The 26798-nt window shown below is 39.3% G+C and overlaps 3 protein-coding genes across 3 annotated transcripts; 2 read left to right on the top strand and 1 right to left on the bottom strand.

Moving 5' to 3' along the window:
* Positions 1–5509: 5509 nt before the first annotated feature.
* LOC143847920 (hydroxyproline O-galactosyltransferase GALT6-like) lies at positions 5510–10928 on the top strand. The gene is made up of 7 exons (XM_077356706.1): positions 5510–6627; positions 7047–7279; positions 7373–7663; positions 7751–7879; positions 7981–8154; positions 10112–10219; positions 10310–10928. Exons 1-7 carry the CDS (start codon positions 5778–5780, stop codon positions 10514–10516), a joined length of 1992 nt encoding a protein of 663 aa, XP_077212821.1. The 5' UTR covers positions 5510–5777; the 3' UTR covers positions 10517–10928.
* Positions 10929–13459: 2531 nt separating this feature from the next.
* On the top strand, positions 13460–15744 carry LOC143847912 (thaumatin-like protein). The gene is made up of 3 exons (XM_077356699.1): positions 13460–13555; positions 14846–15115; positions 15215–15744. The coding sequence occupies exons 1-3, from the start codon at positions 13489–13491 to the stop codon at positions 15661–15663; spliced, it is 786 nt and encodes a 261-aa protein (XP_077212814.1). The 5' UTR covers positions 13460–13488; the 3' UTR covers positions 15664–15744.
* A 2839-nt stretch (positions 15745–18583) lies between these two features.
* LOC143847905 (beta-glucuronosyltransferase GlcAT14B-like) lies at positions 18584–26297 on the bottom strand. Its single transcript, XM_077356692.1, has 4 exons — positions 25355–26297; positions 25184–25259; positions 24949–25064; positions 18584–19676 (listed from the first exon to the last, which is right to left on the bottom strand). Exons 1-4 carry the CDS (start codon positions 25929–25931, stop codon positions 19162–19164), a joined length of 1284 nt encoding a protein of 427 aa, XP_077212807.1. The 5' UTR covers positions 25932–26297; the 3' UTR covers positions 18584–19161.
* Positions 26298–26798: the final 501 nt, after the last annotated feature.

Raw genomic sequence — 26798 nt, 5'->3', positions numbered from 1 at the left:
AACATGGATCAGTGCTTATATCTTGAGTGCCTGTGCAAATGCCATCAATTATTTTATTTTGTTTCGAAGATGATCATTGCCTATCTATTTTAAATTATGACATGATAGTCATATTGAAGAGACTTGCAAAGGGTTTTCATTTGCTTTATGATCATATAACATATGTAGTATATATACTATTATATATCAGACTCTTCATGAAATGTATGTTTGCTGACAAGCATACTATTATATTTCAGATTTTATTAAATGTTATTTTATTGCAAATAAGTAGAGAAGTGAATAAAGGTAAAAGGGAATAGTGGGAAGCAAAATATCCTTTTGAAGTTATTTTAATGCATATAAGGATAGAAACCCTAAACCCTAAATCAAAGAGAATGACAAAAAATGTCTTAAAAGGGTTACAATAAAATGAGTAATGCTAAATTCAATGCTTAATATCATTCAATAAATAAATTGATGGGATGCAAACATCCTTCCCAGAATGGGCAAGCAATCTATTTCATGAAAAAAAAAAAAAAAAGGTACACCTAAATTATTTGAGAGATGACACAAGAAAATGACTCTAATTCTTCAATAATAATTGATGATAAAAACTACTTCAATATGTACCATTCACTAAACAAATTGGTAGGAAAATGATATACTGCACTCCCATACTATGGTGATGAATCTACTGTATTTGTAAACTTATCTAATTGAGGTAAGCCTGAAAGTTCTCAAACTCAACAATCAGATAAAACAGGGCCTTGTGCCAATCTTATTGATTTTCTAGTGAAGTTTTAGTACATAAATACTACTAATATGCATCCTAACATTTACCCACTAATATAAAATTTTAAAAGCCAATTTAGAACCAACATAGCAAAAAATATGAAACCCAAAACATGTAAAAGTGTTAATAAGTTCATGTAATTAAATCCCTGTGTTGTCTAAGACTCTTTAACGTGTGCCTATAGCAAACATGAATTATTATATAAATCTCATTTTGGTCAGTAGAAGTCTATGTCTAGAATCATAGCAATGTGATATCTCTTTACATGGATCCACCTGGTGTAAGCCCATGTAGTGAAGTATTTTTCAATAAGCCGGTAGGGGTCCCCACCAAATCCAGATTACCTATTTAAAATGTAGAGAAGTTTTTTTCAAAAAGTATTTTACGGCCTACACCAAAGGATGATCCAAACCGTCCATTTGATCATTCCCATATGATGATCCCGTCCCTACGATGTATAGAGGACTGACATATTTTGGAAACCTCTATTGATCACTGGGTTGGGATCATCCTATGGAAATGATTTTTGGCACACAACCTATGGTGTAAGTTCGTATAGTCAAATATATTTTAAAAGTATCGTAATAAGGGACTATAAGGGCTTATTTTGATAATGACACCCTGTCGTGCTTTCAATGGGAAATGTGAAATGTCTACGGGGAATCGAAAGCAGAATCAACACAAGACAGCAAGCATGTAAATCCTTCTATTGATCATGACACCCATTATGAAAGCAAAGGAGTGTGGATATCATTTCTTCAGCCTAATATCACCAATTAAATATTTGACGGACCAGATTTTCCTCACCAAATGACCAATATATTAGCCCGCTTAGATAATATATAGACGATTTAACTACACCCTTGTATTGATAATGACACCTACTTTTTTGAAAAATAAGGGACTATATCATTTCCACAAGATGATCCCAACCCTTCGATCTATAGAGGTGTCCAAAATATGCCTTTCATCTATAGATTGTAGGCACATGATTTTTGGTACACACCCTATCTATGATGGGGCCTTGCAAATGAATGGTTTGGATCACCACAAAAAATGTGGGAGCCATGTGTTTGGGCACTCAAGCTCATATAAGCTTAAATGAGCTCAAGCTTACGAACATGAGTTTTTTTAACTTTTTATACAGTGACCATCCATCAAGGTCATATAATTTCTCTAAAATGGGCTGGTAAAAAGTTAAAGAAGTTGGTGAATATAAATAGGGAAATGTTATCCGCACTACTGTATTTTGATGAGGGCACTCCTCACTTTATTAAAAGTACGGTATGGCCCGCACCATAGGATGATCCAAACCGTCCATTAGATGGGCCACGGCATAGGTTGTGCCCCAAAAATCATTTCCATAGGTTAATGCTAACCCCTCCGATCTTAATGTTAGAGGGTTGATCCTAAACCTCTATAGATCGGATGCTAACCCCTCCGATCTAAATGTTAGAGGGTTGATCCTAAACCTCTATAGATCGGAGGGTTAGGATTAACCTATGGAAATGATTTTTGGGGCACAACCGGCCATACATACTTTTAATAAAGTGAGGAGTGCCCTCATCAAAATATAGTAGTGCGGATAACATTTCCCCATAAATATCCACAAATTGAACGGTTAAGATTATCCTATAGAGAAGAAAAATGCTTGTATGTATATAAACATCCACAAATTGAAAGATTAGGATTTCGGTGAATGAAGGAATAAATAAGGGCGGTGATAAATTCACCCCCTACTATTCAAAATGGATTGTACAACCCACAACATAGGATGATCCAAACTGTCCATTTGATGGGACACATATTAAATAGGTTTTGCCCAAAATCAATTCCATAGGATGATCCTAGCCCTCCGGTCTATAGAAAAACTCCATATAATCAAACTTCTATAGATTGGACGGCTAGGATCATCCTATGGAAATGATTTTTTGGGGCACAACCTATTTACATTGTGACCCATCAAATGGATGGCTTGGATCATCCTATGGTGTGGGCTGTCAAGTCGATTTTGAAAAACAGGGGTGAATATTGTAATAGTCTAATACAAGGAGATGAATTTATCACTCGTGATAGTTTCGATAAAGGAAGGAAAATAGGTGGCAGGATACGAACAAAAAGGCATTAAAGCAGGATACAGTTGGCTTGGTAAAAATCGGTGTGAACTGCCAAGACTATCCTTAAAAGGAAGCAACAATTTTGTTCAAAAATCATTACGGGATGAAGAAAGTGCCATGGGATATGAATGGATTTTTTGGCAAAGAGTGGAATGAATTGGTAAGGATTCAGACTTTGACGTGTCTGGGCAAACATAGTCAAAGTTTGGAGTTATCTTTGAGAGACAAAATAGGGAATTGCTAGGGTATTTATTGCCCAAATTGAGTGCCGAAGACCCTTGGGCTCTGTTCACTTGTTTTCCCGCTACAGGAAAGGAAAAGAAAGGAAAGGAATCTGACGTGGCAAAATGGAAAGGAAAGAAAAAGAAACAGTGATTTTCCCCCGCTTTCTCGCTGTTCACTTGCCCAAAGAGCGAGGGAAAATCACAGTTTCCTTTCCTTTTCTTCTGTGAAGTAAAGAGGAGATTGCAACATAATAGAGAAATCTGAACCCTAGAGGGTACATGAAATCCAACCAAGAAATCCGACCCATGAAATCCGACCCAGAAAACTACAGATCAGAACTTTCGGTTCTTAAAAATACATTTCTGCAAAACCCATTTCGCAAAAATGAAGAAAAGAAACCCTAAGAAGCAAAAAAGAATGAAATAATCAGAGCAGAGAGAGAAAGAGAGGAGATCAGTACCTTTGCCGGAGTTTGATCGGCGGTGAAACGAGCTTGGTGGACACGAATGGATGACCGGAGAAGATGAGCGAAGAGAAAAAACCAACCTTACAGTGCAAAGAGATAAAAGAAAATAAATCCACCTAAACACAGCAAAGAGAGCAAATAGAGAAAATCAAAGAGAGTAAAGAGACCAAATACGATGAGACCCTAGATCGAGAGGAGGAAAATAAAAAAATCAGAGCAAAGAGATACCTTACTGGCCGGAGAAGAGGTAGATGGTGAAGACACGATGCCGGAGTATGATCGGCAGTTAAATGGGCTTGCCGGAGGCAACTTGCTCGCCTGAGAAAATGAGATGGTGGTGAGGGGTAGGGTTTCTTGGTTCGTGGTCGAGAGAAATATGAGCGCGATTTTTTTTCTCTTTCTCGGGAAAATAGGTTTCCTACGCTTTTAGTCGGAAAATATATCGCGACTTTGCGAGAAAATTCCAATTCCACATCTTTTTTTTGACTTTCCATGTCAGTATTTATTTTCCCTCGAGAGAACAAGAGAACGGCGAGAATTTAGCTTTCTCTGGAAAAAAAACCACGCTTTCTTTTCTTTTCCTTTCTCGAGACAGCAAGTGAACAGAGCCTTAAGGAAAATCAGAAATGTCAATGCAAAGGTATTGTGCTGGGCTGTGGGACATAAATAGAAATAACGCAAAAGTGAGGATGACTTTAACCCCTGATTGCATGTCTCAATCTTGGGAATGATATCTCAGTGTTTGGAAGGGAACCGTAGATCATCTAAGTTGTCCTACTAGATCAACGGTCCTGATTACCTGCGCACGTGTCATATGTACGGATATATTCCCTGTATTTTCTGAATATTGACCGGCTGAATATTGGATACAAAGTTTGAGTCATCATGTGTGAAAATTGCGTAATGTGATGACCTTTTGATAGGATCTTCATGTGGGCCCTCTTCCAGTCTTCCTTTTTCTTAACAGACTTTGATCTTCATGTGGGCCCTCTTCCCTTACTTAAAGCTCAATCCGAATTCCCAAAGACCAACCCGAGTTGCACCACTATAATATAAATGGAGAGGGAATTATTTTTTATAGAAATGTAAGGACAAAAAAGTAAATTAGGGTCCACTTATTTAGATGATCAAAACCGTTCATTTGCCATACGGGATAGAGAGGGGCTGACACGTGGCACCACCACGGCTTAGAAGATTCCGACGTCTCAATCTTATTTATTTTTTTGCCATGTAGCAATCTATGGTGGGGTCCACAGATGGATGGTCAGGATCAGCGATCGGACTCTGGCGAAGACCGATATTTTTCTTGTGTAGATTTATTGAACATTCCGAATGCATATGACAGATGAAAATTGCCAATTTAGCCGTTCACGAATAAGACAAGCGGTTTTGAAATAGCTGACTCATCATTCCACCACTGCCAACGGTCTATAGAAAAGCTTCCTAAAAGTAGACTGAGGTCTAATGACACTGCTAGGCCCACTCGCGAGCACAACTTCTATGATCTCACATGCAAAACATACCGTTGCACATGTGGGAGCCACCTTGATCTCAATCACTCTAGAGAGAGTGGGAGTAGCAATCCTCTCAAACCTTTTAATACATATTAATTAGATGTAAATATGTAATTATGATACTTAAATGGTACATAAAATATTCAATTACCATAATTAAATAATATTAATAATAAAAAATATATAAAAAAAAACAGGAAATCACCACCTGGCAACTTCACTTTCCAGATTTCCTTCCTAGTTGAACGAATTCAATGAAGAGAATGGCTCCAATTTTGCTACAAATTTCCCTTCAAGTAAAGGGAGATGATTTTTTCGCCCCACTGTAGGATTACGCGCTCCCCTTGTCACGTGAATTGTGGCAGACTTTAACGATTTTGGACGTCAAATCACGTAACAAGGGGGGCGCATAATCGTAGGCGGGAGTTTTAAAAAATAATTGCCCAAGGGAAAAGATCTCCTTCTCTCTGGTTTCACCTGTCCCTTTCCTTTTTAATACTTTGAAATTTCCGCAACGATCAAACCCCAAACGGTTCTCTCTTCTTCCTTCCCATATCTCCCAATCTAGGGTTAGGGTTTCTTCAATCTAGGCCTCTAGGGTTAGGGCTTCTGAAGAAACCGAAGAAAAACCCCCTAGTATAATAAAAAAAGAGAAATTTATTAGGGTTAGGGTTTTGAAGATGAAGAAGGAGAAGCTAGATATGGTTCTGTATATTGGTCGGCAGAGATTTTTCCAGATTTTAATTCCCTTGTGTTTGCTCTACCTAGTTCTTATGAGCTTAGAAATCCCCTTTGTATTCCACAATAGCGAAAAGATCAGTTCTAATGATCCTTCAGTTGAGTTCCTCACTGATTCCTTTACACACCCTTTTCATCTCCAAAGCAAAGAGGAAAGGCAAGAATTCGAAGCCCCTGTTAGGCCTCGCAAGGTTCTTCGCGGGGCTCCATTGAAGTCTTATTCGAATCAGCAAAAGGGTAATTACTCCATGGTTTCTGGTCTGATTTTCATGCCGAGCTCCGGTCGATTTTCGGGGTTTTCAGAGCTGCAGAAATCTGCGAAAGAGGCATGGGAATTAGGGCTAAAATTGTGGAAAGAATTGGAATCAGGGGTTGAATTGAATAAAGAGAAGAAGACTGAGAATCGTACGGAATCTTGCCCTCCATCAATCTCTCTATCAGGAGTTGAATTTCGAGATCGTGGGAGGATCATAGTGTTGCCATGTGGGCTGACGTTGGGATCGCACATTGCGCTAGTGGGAAAGCCTTTCCCTGCTCATGCTGAGAATGACCCAAAGATTTCGTTTTTGAAAGAAGGATCGCAGTCGGTTATGGTGTCACAGTTCATGATGGAATTGCAAGGGTTGAAGACTGTTGATGGAGAAGACCCGCCGAGGATTTTGCATTTTAATCCGAGGTTGAAGGGTGACTGGAGCGGGAAGCCTGTTATTGAGCAGAACACTTGTTATAGGATGCAGTGGGGATCTGCTCTCCGGTGCGAGGGGTGGAAATCTAAGGCTGATGAAGAAACTGGTAAGTGTATTTCTTTGTTTTGTATGGTTAGATATATAAGCTTGATTTGAGTATTTGGTTTAGTGCTGAATTTTCTATTTTAATTGTTTTCTAGACAATTCAAGTCAATTCCACATGTTGGCTGTATCGTTTATTGAGGTTTTTCAAAACCCAATTGTCTAACAAAGTAATAAACTTGCCAATTACACCAAACTGTTGGAAATTCTAATTGTTTTCATAGCAATTCACATTAGTTTTACCCAATGATTGTATGAATTTTATATTTTGTATTTTGTAACCAGAATTTTAGCATAATTTTCTTTACAAACTTTGCCACTTCATCTTCTCAAAGTAAACAGTGTGTTGGTACTGAATCAAATGGAAACCTTATGCTTGTGTGAAATGGGGCGTCAAAGTAATTCTCAAGATTGAATGTGCAGTTGACGGACTAGTAAAGTGTGAAAAATGGGTCCGTGATGATGACAATCGCTCGGAGGAATCGAAGACAACATGGTGGCTGAACAGGCTAATAGGTCGAACAAAGAAGGTCTCAATTGACTGGCCTTACCCTTTCGTAGAGGATAAATTGTTTGTCCTTACTATTAGTGCTGGCTTGGAAGGTTATCATGTCAATGTCGATGGGAGACATGTCACCTCTTTCCCTTATCGCACTGTGAGTACTGAGTACAACCATCAAAACCTCTGGATTGGTAATATTGGCAATCTACAAGTTTGAATTGTTTCTCATCTCTCGTAATATTTGCAGGGATTCGTGCTCGAGGATGCAACTGGGCTATCATTGAATGGTGACATTGATGTCCAATCCATATTTGCTGCCTCCTTACCCACATCACATCCAAGTTTTTCCCCGCAAAGGTATCTCGAGATGTCAAGTAAATGGCAGGCCCCACCTCTTCCTGGTGGCCCTGTGGAGCTCTTCATTGGCATCCTTTCTGCGGGCAACCATTTTGTGGAGCGAATGGCTGTGAGGAAGTCTTGGATGCAGTCTAGACTAATTAAATCTTCAAGTGTGGTGGCTCGGTTTTTTGTTGCCCTGGTAAGGACCACTGTCATCCATGTGTTACTTGTTCAATCTCTAATTTAGAAAAAACTAAGCTTTTCTTTTTTTCATTGTTATGTAAAGCATGGAAGAAAGGAAGTGAATGCTGAGCTGAAAAAAGAAGCAGAGTTCTTTGGTGACATTGTTATAGTGCCTTACATGGATAGCTATGATCTTGTGGTCCTTAAGACTGTTGCTATCTGCGAGTATGGGGTGAGTGTAACTACACTATTTGGAAGTCTGATGTGCATATGCTTCACCTATGTAGCCTATAAGGATTATTAGGATGTGATATAGTTTGTTCATTTGCACAGGTTCGAACGGTATCTGCAAAGTATATTATGAAGGGTGATGATGACACATTTGTCAGAGTTGACTCAGTGATTAATGAAGTCAAGAAAGTCCCCAGTGGTAAAAGCTTATATGTTGGAAACATGAACTACTACCATAAGCCCTTGCGTTATGGTAAATGGGCTGTGACATATGAGGTATGTGATTACATTTAGGTTATGTAACCCTTACAATTAAATGGATTTTTATTGTAGTTCGTTCATTTATTATGTTTCTTTATTGGAATCTCATATAGTATGTATAATGCATATAACTTTATAACAGATATACGTATCTGATATAGGGTCTTGCATTTCTTGATTGTTGATTTCTTTCAACTGGTTTTGTACTTATCTTCACCCTGTTTACCATGGAAAGAGTTTTTCATTTTCCATTCACAGTGTCACTGATCAGATTCTTCAAGTTCAAGTCTATGCTTATGATGCATGAGTTTTGGACTTTTGGTATTATAACATTTCAATTGTGTTCGTGAAAGGTGATTTTGGTCAAACTAGAATGTCAATTCTCTGATAGGAAGCAAAATAGGAATATGTGTAGGTTTAATGCACAAGCGGAAGATAGCCCTTCTAAATTCGGATACAACAAAGTGACCATTTACTAGTTTTTCTTGTACAATTCTGACACCAGCAACCTACTTCTTTAAGAAAACTGTCCAGTGTAGAAATTTAGTGAAAACAGAACATATCATGTAGAAAATACTGAGCATGCTGTTAAAACTTTGCTTGAAGCTATGCTTGAATCTTTTCTTTCTTTTTCCTGTTTGGCATATAATATAAGAAACTGATGGTTATTATTATAGAAGATTGTGCAACAACTGTAGCCTAGTTTTTTATGCTAATTGTGTGGGGCACTCTTTCTTGATTGTTAGAGCATTTGTGTTTGTGATCCAAGTTATTTTGCAAAACATATCAAATGATATTAGCGTTGAGGCCCCTTTCAGTAGTGAATGCAGTAGAAATAAATGCATTGTTATTACCATTAAAAAAAATGCATTATTATTGTCAGCCGGGGGCTCCTGTGAAATGATAAGTAATACCCCATGTATTGACACTGGCCTGAGGGAAAACTAATAGCAGTGCGGTTTCGGTACGAAGCTTTTTCCTGTAAGCATTACACCAAAGTTCTACTTAAATAAGCACTTTCTGTGATACAGAAACTGTGGAAATTGTTCGTACCATGTATGCCGTCTTCCTCATGATATCAAAATTCTGTTTTGATCAATGCTCTCTTCACTTCATTCTTTCTGACATTAATTAAAATGATGAATGTTATTATGTTGGAGCTTGTCTCAAGCAATGCAGCCTAATTCTTGTATTAGTCACATGTCACATGCATAGTTTTAAAATATCGCTATTTCAAAATATCATGATATATTGGAGGTTTAAAATAGGGAAATGATTTCAGTGCTCCAATGTTTTGATGAAGATGCGCGAGGCATCTTGTCATGTAGTATTTAAAGGGCTTAAAAGAGCTTTTTGAGAACTGTAATATTTCACTGAAAACCCTTTAAATACTACATGACATAATATTTCACTGAAAACCCTTTAAATACTACATGACAAGATGCCTCGCGCATCTTTATCAAACATGGGAGCGCTGAAGTCATTTCCTTTAAAATATTGTGATATGCCGATACCGATATTGTCTATTTAAACCTAGTCACATGGGATTCATTGTTTTAATTTCTATTAAATGAGTTCCTATTCCCTATTCAATTTGCTAAAAAACAACGAACTATATAAGCATTAGACTTTTTATTCCAACAGTTTATGCTAGGAAGCATATCATTCCTTACTATCTTGTGATGTTATGGTACACTATCCAAAGTCTAAATAGTTCACTGAGGTTAAACTCAGGTGCAGGAGCTTAAGGCTCACTTAACACTGAAATCAAATTCAGGTGTCCTGATAAATTTGAATGCTGTTTCTCTCGGGATATTAAGTAGCTGTCAGTTTCATATGCCAGTGTTCGAATAATTTGATCACCAACTGCACGTCAGTTTGATTGCATTTGTATTTGGTTCCTCAAGATTTGGCATTGAAAAGTGTTTCATATCTTCTTGTGTACCAAAGGATTCCTTTTGGTGTATTTCAGGAATGGCCGGAAGAAGATTATCCACCTTATGCAAATGGTCCAGGCTACGTCGTATCATCAGACATTGCACACTTTGTTGTATCAGAGTTTGAGAAACACACATTACGGGTATGACACACTAACTTCTTCTGATCTTGCTTTGCTCTTTCTAACCAGATGAAAATGGTTGTTGGTGTTGACAAATCGCTCTAAATGCAGCTGTTCAAGATGGAAGATGTGAGCATGGGCATGTGGGTGGAGCAGTTTAACAGCTCAGAACCCGTAGAGTATGTACATAACTTCAATTTCTGTCAGTTTGGTTGCATTGATGATTACTTCACGGCACATTACCAGTCACCTAGACAGATGCTCTGCATGTGGGAGAAGTTGCAGATGGGAAAGCCTCAATGTTGCAACATGAGATGATTAGTTGTAACACAGGATGTGAATTTTGCAGTCATAGCCAGAATCGTATCAGCGGTGTAAATTTCTGATAAGATGGTGGGTTGTATGACTAGAGGTGCAACTTGGGTCGGGTCGGGTTGAGCTTTTGCTAAAAAATGAATTGGAATCAACCCGAACCCGACCTGATTTTATGGTTAAAGCTCAACCCTAATTCCCAAAAATCGACCCAATTTGCGCCCCTATGTATGACCCCCCTGCAATTCATTCATTATTTATTTCTGTTTTTTTTTCACCTTTTTGTGTAGAATAGTGAGGGGAGGAGGAGGAGGTTGTTCACTGGCTTGTATGGGTAAAGAACTTCCAACTTCTTATGCTTTTGTAATCTATTACTTACACTATAGAGGCAATGAATGGATATCATTAGCTTGAGAAACTAGTTGCATTATCCCCATATACAGGGTTCTAGGGTTCCAATGAGATGGTGATGCATTAATGTGTTAAAAGCTTTGCAAATACTTGTTCCTTGTTTTGATATACACTCTTCTTTATTTTGAACTTATTTAATTGGGCTGTTGACAGCTTAGTTGGAAATTTTGGCACCCAGTTTGAGAGATTTTGAATAAAGAGGTAATAAAAGACACTGCCTGCCTAGTGGTCCTTGTGGATGGTTTAGAACTTTAAGGAAACACAAAGCAATGAGCTAGCTTCTATGGGCAAAAAGTCTTCCATTTAGATGGTTAGGATTGTCAGTTGAGAGGGGCTATGGTGGGATCCACCGTGCAAACAGTCCTGATCAAGTTCATTCTTAGGAAAAGACAAACACAAGAGGGTGGAAATGCGAAGGTGGTAATATCATTTTCTGTGGGAAATGGGCTCCTCATCATGCTGGATTGTGAAGCATATATTCCCATTTCCATAAGAAATCTATTACTATTAAAATATGTAGGGGATCGAACCCAGTTGCACCCGTGAAAAATGTGTACTGACAGTATGTTCTAGCATATGCCTTGTCCTGCTAGCGATCTTAAAACTCAATAAAATGAGAGAGAAGAAAGTTTTAATGTTATATGCTTAGTTAGCTCTCCCGCCTGGAAAGATAGTTCCTTTTATAATCTTTACAGCCTCTACCACCTAAAGAAGAGAAAGATCTAGCACCACTTAAGATGTCCTTATAGGTAGATAAATTAAGTTTATAGTCTTATTTGCAAATGGGGGCATTACGGCCACGTTTAGAAGCCATTAAATAAGGTAGATATAAAAGTATGGAATACACTTTTCAAAACGGAACTTCTGTCTGAAGATAAAGAAGAAAATGGAAAAAGCCATTATTTAATAAAAGTCGTTACCCGATGCACGTGGTTTAAGGGTGATTGTGTGCATCATATGGATTAGTCCCGCCCTAAAATGGGGTGGGGATACGTTATGCCATCAAATAAAAGTATGGAATACACTTTTTAAAGATAAAGAAGAAAATGGAAAAAGCCATTAAATAATGTAAATATAAAAGTTACAAGTAGACACCCCAGTGGTTTCAATTTGTGTAAGGTAGACCCCCTCAGTTGACGGTTCGTCCACATATTGAAGGGTTAGGATGATCCGATGGAGCTGATTTTTTTGGCACACCCTATCTATGTCAGGGCCCATCAAATGAACGCTTTGGATCATCCAAACAATGTGGGCCCACTGTGTTTTTGGTAGTGTTTGGATTCGGATAAGGGGTTAGGAGGGGTGTATGGGGTCTTAGTGTTTCAAAAGAGGGGGGCTACCTAATACAAATTGAAACCAGAGGGGGTCTACTTGTAACTTTTTAAACAGTAGGGGATAAGTTGAATGTGTCATAAACCACAGGGGGTCTAACTGTATTTTTACCATAAAAGTATGGAATACACTTTTCAAAACGGAACTTCTTTCTGAAGATAAAGAAGAAAATGGAAACAAACCTTGATTTGGTCATTTTTAGTGTTATCTGAGCTTATGGTAGGGGTGCAACTCGAGTCGGGTTGGATCAAGTTGAGGCCAAACCTAACCCAGCCCGAGATAGCATTCCCTCAACCCTAACCCAACCCAACCCAACCCGAGCCTCGGATTGAGGATGGTCAACCCTAACCCAACCCATCTAACCTGAAATAGGATCGGGTTGAGTCGGGTTGGTTTAGGTTCAACTTGGGCCAAATAGAAAAATACAATAACCCAAAGAAAATCAAGATAAAATTAGAGGACGGAGGCCGGGTTCGGAACGGGTCGGTTGCCAAGGCCTCAACCCAAACCTGAAATTAAATCAGGTTGGCTTTTCCCAATCCCAACCCAACCCGAGGAAATGCCAACCCAAACCGAGCCAAAATCAGGTTGAACCCGTCGGTCCGGGTTGAGCCGACTCAAGTTGCACCCCTAGCTTATGAGGATTCGTGCCCTCTACTTTGTTTTCTTGTGCACATGTCACGATAGTAGATATCGTCTATTTTTACAAAACGGGTTTTCGTTTTGTTAGCATCCCTATAAAAGTATTAGGGATTTGCTAGGGACCAAATTGCAGAAGGCATTTCGCAGATGGTCTGCCGCATGTGAGACCAGCCACAGAGGCTCACTTTTCAGCAGAGTTTGTCATCATTCACGAGGTGGCTGGTTAGACATGCGACAGACCATCTACGAAATGCCTTCTGCGATGGTCCCTAGCAAATCCCAAAGTATTAATAAGTCCAAGCAACTTTACTAAAATTTTCAGATGCTTCAAATGCCATTGATACTTGACTTGTACTCTAAAGTATTGTTTGAAAGTGTCCATAATAGTATTAGCCCATTGGCTTAGTTTGCCAGTGAAGAACAAAATAATATATAATTCTAAGAAACTTCACATGACTCTGCGTGTCTCCAAAGAGAGTCAATCTTTTTAGAACTTGAAGTACAATGCAAGAATCACACCACTATTTAACATTCCCTACTACAAAACCCATTAACACTACCTTAACTTCTTCCACTCCAAACCCAAATCCCAAATGAAGCAGCCAAAGCGATTCTCCGTATCCTTTCTGCTTCTCTTCTTATGCCATTTCCTTTTGTCAGGTAACATTCCATTTCCTTTTGTCAGGTAACATTAATTAATACATATTATAATATGGAAATGATCCCCGCACTTGTTTTTTTTTAATGGCACTCCTTCACTGAACACTGTTTTCAGTTTTGACTAGTTATTGGTAGGACTGTCAATCAGTCCGAGCTTGGGCGGGCCTGAGGTGCTCAAGCTCAGCCCATTACTATACAACGGGATTCGGGCAGAGTTCGGGCCTGACTAAATTAGAAAATTTACTTGCCCAAACTCAGCCCAAACTCCACAACGTGCTTCGGGCCGAGTTCGGGCTTGCCCATCACGTCTTATTTTCTGCACGAGAAAAGACTATAAGGCAAGCACAGAAAAGCCAATTTCATATAAAGCCATTAAACTTGCTGGCTTTTGCATGTGAGAAAAGCCACACCGATTGATTTTTTGCCAGATTTTGTCTTATTCATTTAATAAATCTGAGGTCGAACTATAGCCTATAGGATACGATGATCCAAACCGTTCATATGGAGTGGGCTAAAGAGGGGGCCAATTTGTATACTTCAATAGTTTGGATCATCATATTAAGTGGGCTGAAGAGGGGCAAAATAAAGGAAAACAAAAAACCTATTTAATGTCGAACTATAGCCTATAGGATATTAATGTTTAAGTAACCTATTTAATTAATATCTACTGATTTTTAAGGGCATAACAAATCTTGAAAAATTATATAGTAAATATATTATAGGGCCCGGGCCTATAACAGGCTGGACGACCCTTGATCAAGCTCAACCCAAATTAGAGCTCGGGCTTCAACTTTTGACCAAGCTTGGTTTGGCTTGTTCTCATTTTAACTATGGGCGGGCTTTTAGCTGGCCGAACGGGCAGGCTTCGAGCTTGCCCATCCCGATTGACAATCCTAGTTATTGGTAGTTTGGGGCGGATTATAGCAGTCTTGTTAACAGCTAATTAGAATGTGTACGATAAGAAAAAGAATTCCATTATTAAAACAAGGGTGCAGATATTAATTCCATATAATCTGGGAAACGCATTTGGTTAAAAGAAATATAATGTCCGTGAACAAGACCTTATATAAAGAACCCAACCCTAATCTCAAGAATACAGTTTCACCCAAACACAAAAACCATGATTTCCTCCTGACTAGATACTCCTATTATATGTTCCTACTCTTATTATATGTTCCGCGGTTGTGTGCCTACATTATGTTAGGGCCCTTTGGGCCCATTATAATCACAAGGGGCATATGACAAAATCACCTTCCCTTGAACTTACAATTGTAAAATTTGTGTTTTCAGGTTGTACCATCGGAGAGTCGGTTGCATTCTTCGTGAGTAACAAGTGTCCATTCCCAATATGGCCGGCGATGGCATCAAACGCCGAATATCCGGTGATAGCAGATGGTGGCTTCTTCCTCCCATCGGGACAGACACAAAAATTCCACGCTCCGCACACATGGAGTGGTCGACTCTGGGCTAGAACTGGGTGCAACTTCAATTCTACTTCCAAACAGCCCTCCTGCCAAACCGGTGACTGCGAGGGCCGGCTCGCATGTAACGGAAGCATAGGTGATGTAGCAAAGAAACTCTTTTGTGGTTGAGCATTGCTCTCATTGTTTAATTGGCCATTCTTCCTCAAGTTCTCTTGTTTGTTTTTCCTATCAATAGGCCTCCCACCGGCGACATTAGTTCAAGTCTCATTGCAGGCGGATAAGAGCAAACCAACTTTCTTCGATGTAAGCTTGGTGGATGGATATAACCTCCCAGTCTCCGTTTCGACTAAGCCACTTGCACCCAATTGCTCTATTGGGGGATGCACGAAGAATCTTAACACAATGTGCCCACAAGAACTTAAGGTGGCAGGCCTAGATGGTAGTTCGGTGGTTGCGTGCAAGAGCGCGTGCTTGGCGTTTGATCTGGACATGTTTTGTTGCCGGAATTCTTATGGGGTGCCGGAAAAATGCAAGCCAAATATGTATTCCAAGATGTTCAAGGATGCCTGCCCCTCATATTTCAGTTACGCCTATGACACTCCAGCACCTATGATGAGTTGTTTTTCTAAGGAGTATGTGATTACCTTCTGCCCTTCTAAATGGGGTGCTCAATTTGCCATGTAAGATTAAGGCTTTTAATGTGTAAAGAAAGGAAATAAAAGTTATTGCTTTGATTATTGTAGTTTCATTGCTTGATTTGGCATTCATGGATTTTCTAAGAGGGGTGAGAATACAAAGCAGGGTGGGGCTGATGAGCGTTAATTTTTGCAATTAATCTTACTCTTCACTAGACCTGGCAAAAGCAACCCGTGCCCGTGGGTCAACCCGACCCACCCGCAAATTTGCGGGCACGGGTCTGACTTTTAGTGACCCGTCAAATTTAACCCGCGGGTTGACCCAACCCGCAAAAACACGGGCCGGGTCGGGTCAACCCGCGGGCACCCGCATTTTTAGAGTAATTTTTAAGAATTTATTGGAGAATGCTATCAGCACTTGGGAAATCATCCTATGGAAATGATTTTTGGAGTATAACCTATTTTGGCTATGGCCCATCTAATGGACGGTTTGGATCATCCGATGGTGTGGGCCATACCATACTTTTAATAAAGTGAGAGTGCCCTCAGTAGTGTTGATAACATTTCGTTTTTTTTTTTTTTTTAATAGGTGGTAATACTTTGTGCAAAGATCGCACATGGGCGAAGGTTCCTAGCAAAAGTAAAAAGTAAAAAAAACTAATCATTACATAAAAGTAAAATAATGAGTTATAAAGTTTTAAATGAAAAATTACGGATAAATGGTTATGAAGTTATAAAATTACGAGAAAAATACAACAACAACATGTGTAGAGTTATTCCAATTACGGGAAAAACTTTTACGGTGCGGTCATATCACGTCAAATCAGGAGAATTACAATCCCATATTATATCATATTATATTTGCGGGTGACCCGCGGGTTGACCCGGCCCACCCGCGAGCCGCGCGGGCCACCAAATTTCTGACCCGCAAAAATACAGGTCACCAAAATTCTGACCCGTGTGACCCGCACCCGCACCACCCGCAGGTTGATCCGGCCCGACCCACCCGTTTGCCAGGTCTACTCTTCAAATTGGATGTCGAGTGTTACATCTTTTTGTTAAGAACCCATTCATCTGTGGGGCAACAATTGGAGGGAGAGGATCATTTTGTTGGTGGATCTTTTTCATTATGGCCCATTCAAGGTAGGGCATGGCCCTTGTTCAAGATTTTAGTTGTGGTTTCTAGAAAAGTTGAAAAGCTCCAACGAAATTTCTTATAGAAAGATAAAGAGGAGAGGAAGAAGCAGAAACATTTGGCAAAATGGGAGACTGACTGCTTATCGAAGCAAGATGGAGGTCTTGGCATTGGCAACTTGAACAAAAAGAACAAGGCTCTCTTAATAAAATTAAAGCATTTTGGGGGAAAAAAAGAGTGTTGTGCAGTAGAGGAAAATTGGTGAAATAGAGGACTAGAAGTGTAGACTTGGGAGTGATACCTTGCTTGGTTAGGGTCTTTTTGTCCCCCTATTTTTCGAGCCTCTATAGGATTGGAAGATTGTTTTATCTCTTAGGTGGAAAAAGCTAGCAATAGGCTAATGGGCCTCGACCACAAGATAAGCAATTTTGTCTAGGCTTTCTTGGAACATCCGTCTCAATACTGTGCGAATTAAGAGTTTTGGGATTATTCTATGAGTAAAGGGTTCCTGCGCTCGAGTGCAAAAACAGGAGTGGGCCCACATTGTTGGGGAGATTCAAAGCATTCATTTGGAAGGCCCTTTCATGGATAGGGTGTCCACAAAAAATCAGCTCCATTGGATCATCATACGGTGTCCATTTGGTACACACCCCATCCATGATGGGTCCTTTCAAATGAATGCTTAGGATTACCCCAACAATGTGGCCCCACCGGTGTTTCCCACACTCGAGCACAGTTAAGCCTTTCTCTTATTCTATTGATGATATTCTCAGAAATTAGAGTTTTATCACGATGGGTAAAATTCCGACACTTGAAGCTTGTCTCCATTGGAAATCTCCTCCTTTTTAAGGCTCATAAGCTCAATGTTGAAAGATGCTCTCTTAAAAGAGTTTTTATATAATGCCCGACCGTGAGATTTACAAGGGCTATGTGGCAAACCACGCAGCCCTTGATTTTTGATCCAAAACACTCTGTTTGACCAGATAAAAATCAAGGGCTAGGTGGTTTGCCACCACCTAGCCATTGTTACTTTGACGGCCGGGCATCATATAAAATCTCTAAAAGAGTTTTTATATAATGCCTGACCATGAGATTTACAAGTGCTAGGTGGTTTCAAAAAACCACCTAGCCCTTGATTTTTTATCTGGTCAAAACACTCAAAAAAGGTGTGTTTTGACTGGATCAAAAATCAAGGTCGGACATCATATAAAATCACCTCTTAAAAATCTTTCCAAAAATAAGAGGGTATTAGAGAAGCCAAAAAAGATTACATCATTGTTCACTATTTTTCAGGTCCCATTGGCATTACATATTTGGCAAAATAATAGGAATAGGCACAAAAGAACTGTTATATAATGTGGCTGTTCTCCACGGGGATAGAAATCCTTGGACAAGCTGTTCTTGGGACTGGGCTACCCTACTTGGTTAGTTTGAACTGAGCTACCTTGCCCATTGGGGCTGTTCTAGACGTGAATGGAGGAGGATAGCAAGCCTACGAGGTTGTTCTCCGTGGGGATAGCAAACTGAGGTTTATTTTATCCTTCGACAGGCTTGCTAACTTCTGTTCACATCGAGAACAGCCCCAGGAGATTACAAGCTAGGATTCTTGCTACCCTACATTCACGCTAAAAACAACCCCAATGGGCAGGATGTGCCGATGTAGTAGCCAATCTCAAGAATAGTTTATCCAAGTATTTCAACCCCTGTTGAGAGCAACCCCAATACGAACTTTATTTTTTTCTGAAAAATTGCCTTCAAAGAGCTTTGTCTAAACATCTGAATGCAAAAGCAGCGTGCAAATCACACCATGAAAAATTCCAGAATAACCCCAATAGAGAGATGAAAAAACAATGAGACATAACAGATAATTTTAGCCTAAACAATGAGATATAGGATAGGAATTGGGCATAAACAATGATACAAGCGATAAATTGGCCACAAAGCAACAATTTACCTTTTTCGTGTTTTAGTTTTCCTCCATGCAGGAAACTGAACATACAAGCATCAGCACCAGTTTGTGACAGAGAGCTGGGAGCCATGAAACCATAGAACGAAGAGTTTGTGTAGGAGTTTGGACCACAGAAAACAAAGGGAGACTAGAGCTAATGTCACTCCCTTCCTGTAAGGCCGATGCAAGGGAGATGAGTTCCTTCAATTCAGTCCCCAAAATGTACCATATATTATATTACACCAGTAGAATCCGAATATCCTCCGAAACCCACACTCTTAGCTCCCCCCTCTGTCGTCCTTTCTTTTATTGTGCCCAAGAAGGGATCTTTATCCGTGGTAAAAAAGATCAAAAACAGGTTGCCCTGCTGCTGCTTCATATGAATATATATATAACTACCAAACTGTGATGACCTTCCATACTGCTGATATGAACTGCAACTTTGTTGTCTCACATCTAGCTTACTACTGACACTGTCTTGGACGGAAGCTCTCCTTCGAAAGGAGCGAGACGGTTAGGCGCTCTAGCCTTGCAGCCCCAGGACCTGGCTTTAGGACGGTTGCATCACCCACGACCGAACACGGGTCAGTTTTATTTTCCCGTGGTCCAATGCACCAGCCACCCGGTACAAGCATGCCTTGGCCACGAAATAAGAGTTCTGCATCAATTTTGTCAAGTACTGGGTCGTCTCTATGGAACTTCCTTGCAAATGGTGCATTGCTATCAATCATGCCGGACATGTCACTTATAGTGAGGTAGTGGGGATGTTGCTTGGGCGGATTGTCCCAGGATATAAAGTGTAAATCATGGTTGACGGTGGTGTTGCGGAACTCTTGTGCATTGCAGATGACGGTATGGAAGTAGCCTTCTGGTGAGGATATGAAGTTTGCATAGTACATGAGAACTGTTCGTGGAAGGTTGTCCCATCCCCATATGCAGTAATCGATGAAAGGCCGGGACAGTGCCATCCAAGCAGAACCTGTCATAGAAGTATAGAACCAAGCGCCTAAATTTCATATGATATATACAAACAAATCACATGATATATGAAAAAACACCCCATGCAAAAGCACAAATCACTGCAATTGAAGGGGACTTGAGTGGAAGTGCTAATAACGATTGATGGCCCATAAAAGGCTAAACCAGAGGCAAAATTCTCTCATGCCACCAACCCAAAAGAAGTTTTTCCCTCCTTTTTTCCCCATGGGTAAGCGATGTGGTACAATCTTACATAATTGATGTTTGTGACCCAGGGTTGGAGCCACAACATGAGACAAAGAAATGTAGGAAAAGTATTGTTAGTGAGGGGAGTTTTGATGGTGATGGGGCCCATTTCAAGGCTGCTGTTCGTGTGGAAGCTGTTTTGATGCAACTGGGGCCTACTCTGATGTGCTGCAGTTGATTTATTACCAATAGTGTTTTATTTTGTTTATTTCTACTGCTAAGTTTACCATAGATTAGTATGGACCATCATTGGTTTAAGTAAGCAATATATGTTTATGATTTGCTTTGGTGGAGTGTATTAGCTATAAAATTCGTAAACAGTAAAGTGAACAATAACAAAAAGGTCTAATTCTATTAGAACTCTATTAGGATAGCAGCTAGGGAGGTTGTATAATATGTGTGTGTGTGTGTGTGTGAACAAAAAGTTCTAATGGGACAGCTGAAGAGTATTTTGTGGAGGATTGGAAGCCGAGGAGTATTTTGACCAGGTAACCACTGTGGAAGAAGTTATTGATTACAAGGAGATACTAATGCATAGAAGGGTGTCGTTAGTTGCTTTGAGGCCGAGGTTGTGTGGCAGCGCGGTGTCAATCGATGAAAATTCAAAGGACACAATTGTTACAATCACGGTTTTAAATTTCGGCCGAAATACCGAAATTTCGGATTTCGGCCGGGGCCGAAATAAAATCAAGAAAGAAGCACAATGTAAAGAAGTATAAGAAAGTACAATGACCAATCTCTCTCTAAGGACCCGACTCTATGTCAATACCACATAGAGTTACTTGGTATTATTGGTCCCATGCCGATATGACATCCCATGCATAAGACACAGTTACTTTGTTGTGCAGTTCAATGATGTTGCCTACCAAATATCATTCTCTACATTAATGAAATGAAATGCAAATAATAACATATTTCCGTTTTCTCTGTTGTTTCAACCATTTCAATCGAATTTCGGGAATTTCGATTGAATTTCGGGATTTTCAATGAAAATTTCGGGGAAATAATGACGTAAAAGGAAATCATGTAGATTTCGTTTCAGTGGGGATGAAAATGGAAGCATTTTGATCATTTCAGGTAAATTTAAAACCATGTCCCTTCCTCCTTTCTTCTTTCTCCTTTCCCTTCTTTTCTTTCTCTCCCATTCTACTCCCTGCTGTCAGCCAGCACACAAACAAAGCTGCAGCTGGCAGCCTTGCACCCCCTTCCTTCCCCTCGTTTTCCCTCTCTTTCCTTCTTTCCTCGCCCTTAACCTTTCCCTCTTCTCTTGACAGTTGTAGCAGCTGTCCTTCTTTTCCCTCTGTTGCGTCACTGCTATTACACCAATGGTTTTAAATTTCCACCAAAACCGACACGAAACGACCGACATGTTTACGTTTCTATCTCCACCGAAACGATATCAAGATCGAAATACATACCAAAACCAAAATTGCATTAGTCATCTACTGTATCTGTATGTTTTACATAATTATATTTATATGATTTGCATGTGAAATGTGATGTATGTATTATGTATAAATATAAATACGAATTTCATGTGAAATGTGGTATGTAATGAATTATCAGACATGCATGACTACACATGTCGCTAAGCATTGATATTCTTGTATTATGACTTAAACCAATATGGATGGCTGTCTTACTTATGTGATGATCTGTGTGTAAGTGATTATTCTTGTATTTCCTAAAGTTCCATCTTAAAATTCCATTATTTCCATATGTTTCCATGATTTTACAGGATTTCCATTGAAATTCCCAACCGAAATCAAAATGTTTATGTTTCTGTGGTGACCGAAATCGAAACCGACACCTCCCATTTTCCTCCCTTTTGTCACCATTAAATCTGTTATTTTTAACAGCCTTTCTTCTTTGTCTTGCCCTTGTTGTTATAAGTGCAGTTACAACTTACAACAGTTTCTTCTTCTGTATCCCTATCTAGCTGCTGCCCACTGCTGTTCCATCTTACTCCTCAACTTTCCCCATATCCTAGAAGCTGGAACAGTGCCTTCACTAATCGTGGCTACAACTATTGCTCCAGCAACTTTCGGAGGCTCCTACAATATGAGGTTCGAACCTGAAGCCTACACAAACAAAGTAATGGTTTCCCATACACCCTGCTTCATCATAGTTTGTTTTACTGCCTTTTTATGAGCTTCATCATTGAATTTATAGCCCAGTTTTTCTTGGACAGACTCTCCACATTACCATATCACCATACCCTTTGACTCCCCCACCTTTATCCCATCACACCTAGTTACTTTGGGCCATAGTTGGATACTTTATGATGTATCAGTTTGTGGATAGATTGTTCAACCCTTATTTCCTATTAATTATGGAGATGTTTTCCTTGGTTTGATTATATTGTTTGCAACCTACTTGAACGAATTTGCTTCTATTAATGAAATATTTCAAAGGCTAGGAGTCTTTGTGAAAACCTGATTGTCTTTTGACTATTATTGGCTGTTAATTATGTTATTTGAATGTGTGATAATGTTTACTGATGTTATAACCCATTTATGCTCCAAAAGTTCCCAATAAATGACTCGTGAACCCTAAATTTGCACCAGTTTCTGAAGCCCAAGTAAAAGCTAAAGCCATTGAAGAAATTCAAAAGAGTGTCATTTCGACCTCCATTTCTAGGCAGCAATAGATCATCTTTCTCTCCAGCCTCTAATGTGCATCAACAAGGTCATAATCAATGTAATTCTGAGGCCTCTAACCTTACAATAATAATTCCATGGAATCAAGGATCCACAAGCAATTTGGTCCAAAATAGTTCCTAATAGTCTCAATGTGAAGTGTTTTCCGTGTGGAAAGATGAAATAGATTTCATCTTAATTTCCTCAAGCTTGACAACAACTCCTAGCACAAGAAGAAATGGGACAGCAAGTCAGAGAGAGAATTTGTTGAAGACAATGGAGGTGTTTCAGAAGAGGAAGGTAATTCTCTTTATGAAGAATCTCATGACTCTTGCTTGATTAGTAGGAGACTTTTCTATACTCCTAAGGAGAAACGACATTGGGTGATACATACATATTCTCTAACATGTGTTCCATTGGAGGACATAGCGCCAATATTATCATAGATTCAAGAAGTTGAAAGAATGTGATTTCTCAAGAGGCATTGAAAAGGCTCAACTTTAAGATGGAAGCACATCATCAACCATACAAGAAAGCGTGGTCGAACAACTCCAATGAGGTAAGAGTCAACGTGAATGCATGCCCTATTTTTCTTAAGAGAACTTGGAAATTTGATAGGAGTGCTTTACATATGATGGTAGAAAAATGTGATGGAGTTGTTTGATAGGAGTGTTACAAATGATGGTAGAAAAATTTGGTCTGATGGAGGTCAGCTAATAGTCAGGCGGACAAGCTTGCTAGAGCTGGAGTGGACAAAACTGCGATGGAGTTGTTTGATTTTCTTCCTCCTTGACTTTATTTGTTTTTCCCTTCTTGTTCAATAATATTGACCCATTTCTAACCACCTTGGTGTTTTTTTATTAATAAAATCGCGGCCACTAGAATAAGACAGTATGTAAACATATTTGAGCATACGAAAGCATTTTTTCCAGTATGGTGCAACTTATTGTAAGACCCACTCGAGAATAAAGACACCCAATGATATCACTTACAGAGTTACAGGGAAAAGAGAAAACATATCACACGAAAGGCTGCTTAGCTGACAAAGAAGACAACTTAAACATGTAGCATCCATCTGCAAACATACAATAGCTTCTACATCCTTTCACAAGAAGTCTTAGAAAGTTGATTTCTATATTGTTTTGCTCAAGGTTAAAATACATGTTAATTAACTTGGACAAGCAAATAGTAAAATATATGCGTCTTACACAAGAATCCGTACAGTTACGGTTTGCATATGCTCTTAGGTAATCAAATTCAATTATGAACCCCATGAACAATGAAAGAAGAATATTTTAAACGCTTCATGTGCAAAGGAGTGGTCATAAAATTCTTGTGTTATCTAAATGCATTTGCAGCGGCAGTTTTGTCCTTCTCAACAATCACGGTTTTGAGGCATGGCCATTAATGTAAATGATGGACCAGGTTTAGCTCTCTGGAGTCTGGACATTAAAATAACTGGAAGTCTGGACCATCCATTCACAATCTAAAGGCCAACAGTCCAGAGAAAGGGTAATGATAAAAAAATAGACATGGATAATGGTAAAATAGAAATGAAAAGAAAAAAAAAAGAAGAAAAAAATTAAGCCTGTGAAATTAAATTGAGTACTTTTTATTTAGCAGAAAGCGTGCGATCTGCTAAAGAAATAGGGGGAATCAAATGGGTACATCAAGAAAGCAGAATAAAGTGGAAATGCAGGCATAAAAAAGTATGGAATAACTCCTAAGACAAGTAAGTGAAATTAAAAGAATGACTCTAAAATGTCAGACATTAAGATAACACTGAAATAAGCCTGGTTAAATTACTATTAAAAAAAAAAGACCTATGATTAACTAAACCACACACCCACAAACTTGTACACACAAAAATTAAAGAGGCTTACGGATGGAGAGCAAGGCAAAGTACACCAAGGTATCAATGAGTGAAGAAAAGAGTGTTAAAAACTCATCAGGAAAGTTTAATGATCTTCCCCTTTTGCCCATGTTGGGTTCACTTGTGGCAGAGGGAGAGATGTTAAATGTTATAAAATGGGTGCACTAAAAGAAATCAAGGGTTTGAAATTATATCATTCATATAAATGAAATTCAAGACTTGGTGTCCGTCCTAGATGACATTGCCTCATGTTTTAAGAAAGGCAAAAAAGTTGCTGATTCTGTTGAAAATTGAAGGGATCCTGAGGTTGATATAATGTATCAGGGAGTCACTTTACCTTCCACAATGTAAATTCCCTTCTATATTTGCCTCTTTAATAGCAAGTTTCGTACTTATCAAATATAATAGGAAAATAATTCTAGGAAGAAGAAGGAAAAGCACAGAATTGCCACCAAAAAAAAAACAAGAAGGAAAAATAGCATCCGGATCAATAATAAGTTAAACCAAAATTTCACCTGTAAAGAGTTTGAATGCGGTAGGAACACTTCTTCTCTGTGTAATCCAGAAAACATCAGATTTTGTTGTCATATACAACCCCGGATCAATAATAATTGGCTTCGCACGTTGAAATCTATAAGAACCAAACCAAACTAATCTCAATTCCCTTGAAATTTAACAAAAGAATAAAACCTAAAAATCAAAAAGACAAAAAGGAAGAGAACCCCAAGTAAGAATGACAGATTCACATACTCCTTCCAGCCAATGTCACTGGTGTGATCAATGAAATTGAGATCTCGAGGAAGATACGAAAAAGCGTGCAAAAGATCTAAATTCAAACAAAACTACATATATCAATCAACTGTCAAATTCACAAAAAATCAAATTAAAAAGGAAATTGTCTCCAACATCCAAAACACTCACCATCTTGAGTTACAAGGGGGTAATCAGAGGCACTAAGATTGATAAACCAATCCCAATCCCCTCCTTCCTTCAACAAAATAGCCGCAGCGTGAAGCGTATTAGCAACCATGGTAGGACCCCTATACGTAACCAGATTTGCCCTAGTGATCATCCTCACATTCCCAACTTTCGTAAAGACAGGATGATGGGTAACAAATTCATACAGATCACTTCTCTCCTTTGGAGGAGATTCAAGATCAAGATGAACAACATATCGATTAATCGGATGGTAAAGAGCGAGGAGGGTCCGTTTTAGCATCTCGCCATCGCCATTAGATCCTGAGATTAGGTAGGCGAGGCGAGGGGGTGGTGGGAGGGTGGAAATTGGGGTAACATGGAGCTTGGATTCAACGAAGATGGGGCTTCCAGAGGCGGTGTGGTAGGCGAGACGGAAGGGGAAGAACCCTAGGCCGTCTGGTGTGACTAGGGTTGTGAAGAAGAGGAGAAGGAGGGAGACTAGTGAGCCTATGGCTAAAGGTAAGATCCATTTTCTTTCCATGTTTAAAGCTCTGAATGGGAGAAGGCTCATGCTCTTCATCTCCTCCCTCCTCTATAACTTCAATTTTAGAGAATTGGTTTGGTTTTGCCTAGGGTCTCGACATAGATGGATAGGAATGTGATCTGGAAGAAGAGAGAGAATTGGGTGTTTTTGTTAGGGTTTTTGGATTTTTGGGGGGATTTGAGCAGTGTAACGGGGAAAAATTAGGTGTATAGAAATCTGATCTGGAAGGAGAACAGAGAGGGAAATTGAGAGAATTAGGGTTTGATTGGAGTGATTTGGAGGTTTTGAGGAGTGTACGAGAGAGGAGAAAAAATATGAAGTTCTTGTCTGACCTTTTTCTTTTTTTGCTGGTTTTTGTATGGCGTGTAGAGAGACGTGGTGGTGCAGTTCGGTCGAAGAGGCTATTGTTAGCTGTGGAGGACTTTATTTTTTCTCTCTTTCTCTATTTTATTCAACCCCCTCTTTTTACTTTTTGGCACCCCCCACAATCTTTATACGTTTCTTTGGTGTTATTTTATTGGTGAGATCGGTATCTTGGAAGTTGGAATGATCGTCGTCAAAGACACGCTCGAATACAGGTTGACGTGGGTTAGAGTCTTACTGATGTGAAGCACGTTGACAGAATTGAGAAAAATAGGGGAAGGGGAGGATGGGAAGGAGAAGAATGGATAAGCTTGATTTGGACCTACCCAATTTATGAAACCATGATCTGGGCCCTTCATCTAAGAAGAGACCCACCAAAACCAGCAGATGACTTTTGATCCAAGTCATTTTTTTTTTCCAAGAAAAATAAGGGTGACCAATACTATAGCTGGAGGCAATTTTTCAATAATCCTAACCATTCATTCATTGGGTCCACTCTGTTGATAGATCATCATTGAAAAAATGGAAAATCTTAACCCT

Source organism: Tasmannia lanceolata, unplaced genomic scaffold, assembly GCF_043159265.1.
Source record: "Tasmannia lanceolata isolate RefF3 unplaced genomic scaffold, GAP_Taslan_0.1 ptg000003l, whole genome shotgun sequence".
Taxonomy (NCBI): Eukaryota; Viridiplantae; Streptophyta; class Magnoliopsida; order Canellales; family Winteraceae; genus Tasmannia; species Tasmannia lanceolata.
Note: the sequence above shows the minus strand (reverse complement) of the source record. Positions and strands in the feature narration are given on the sequence as shown.

Coding starts and splice junctions, on each gene's coding strand:
- LOC143847920 (XM_077356706.1), top strand. CDS start 5,778: ATGAAGAAGGAGAAGCTAGATATGGTTCTGTATATTGGTCGGCAGAGA. Junction 6,628..7,046: donor TAAGGCTGATGAAGAAACTG/GTAAGTGTATTT, acceptor TTGAATGTGCAG/TTGACGGACTAGTAAAGTGT. Junction 8,155..10,111: donor AATGGGCTGTGACATATGAG/GTATGTGATTAC, acceptor GGTGTATTTCAG/GAATGGCCGGAAGAAGATTA.
- LOC143847912 (XM_077356699.1), top strand. CDS start 13,489: ATGAAGCAGCCAAAGCGATTCTCCGTATCCTTTCTGCTTCTCTTCTTA. Junction 13,556..14,845: donor ATGCCATTTCCTTTTGTCAG/GTAACATTCCAT, acceptor TTGTGTTTTCAG/GTTGTACCATCGGAGAGTCG. Junction 15,116..15,214: donor CGCATGTAACGGAAGCATAG/GTGATGTAGCAA, acceptor TCCTATCAATAG/GCCTCCCACCGGCGACATTA.
- LOC143847905 (XM_077356692.1), bottom strand. CDS start 25,931: ATGAAGAGCATGAGCCTTCTCCCATTCAGAGCTTTAAACATGGAAAGA. Junction 25,260..25,354: donor CCCCCTTGTAACTCAAGATG/GTGAGTGTTTTG, acceptor GTTTGAATTTAG/ATCTTTTGCACGCTTTTTCG. Junction 19,677..24,948: donor CGCATTCAAACTCTTTACAG/GTGAAATTTTGG, acceptor CTTCTATGACAG/GTTCTGCTTGGATGGCACTG.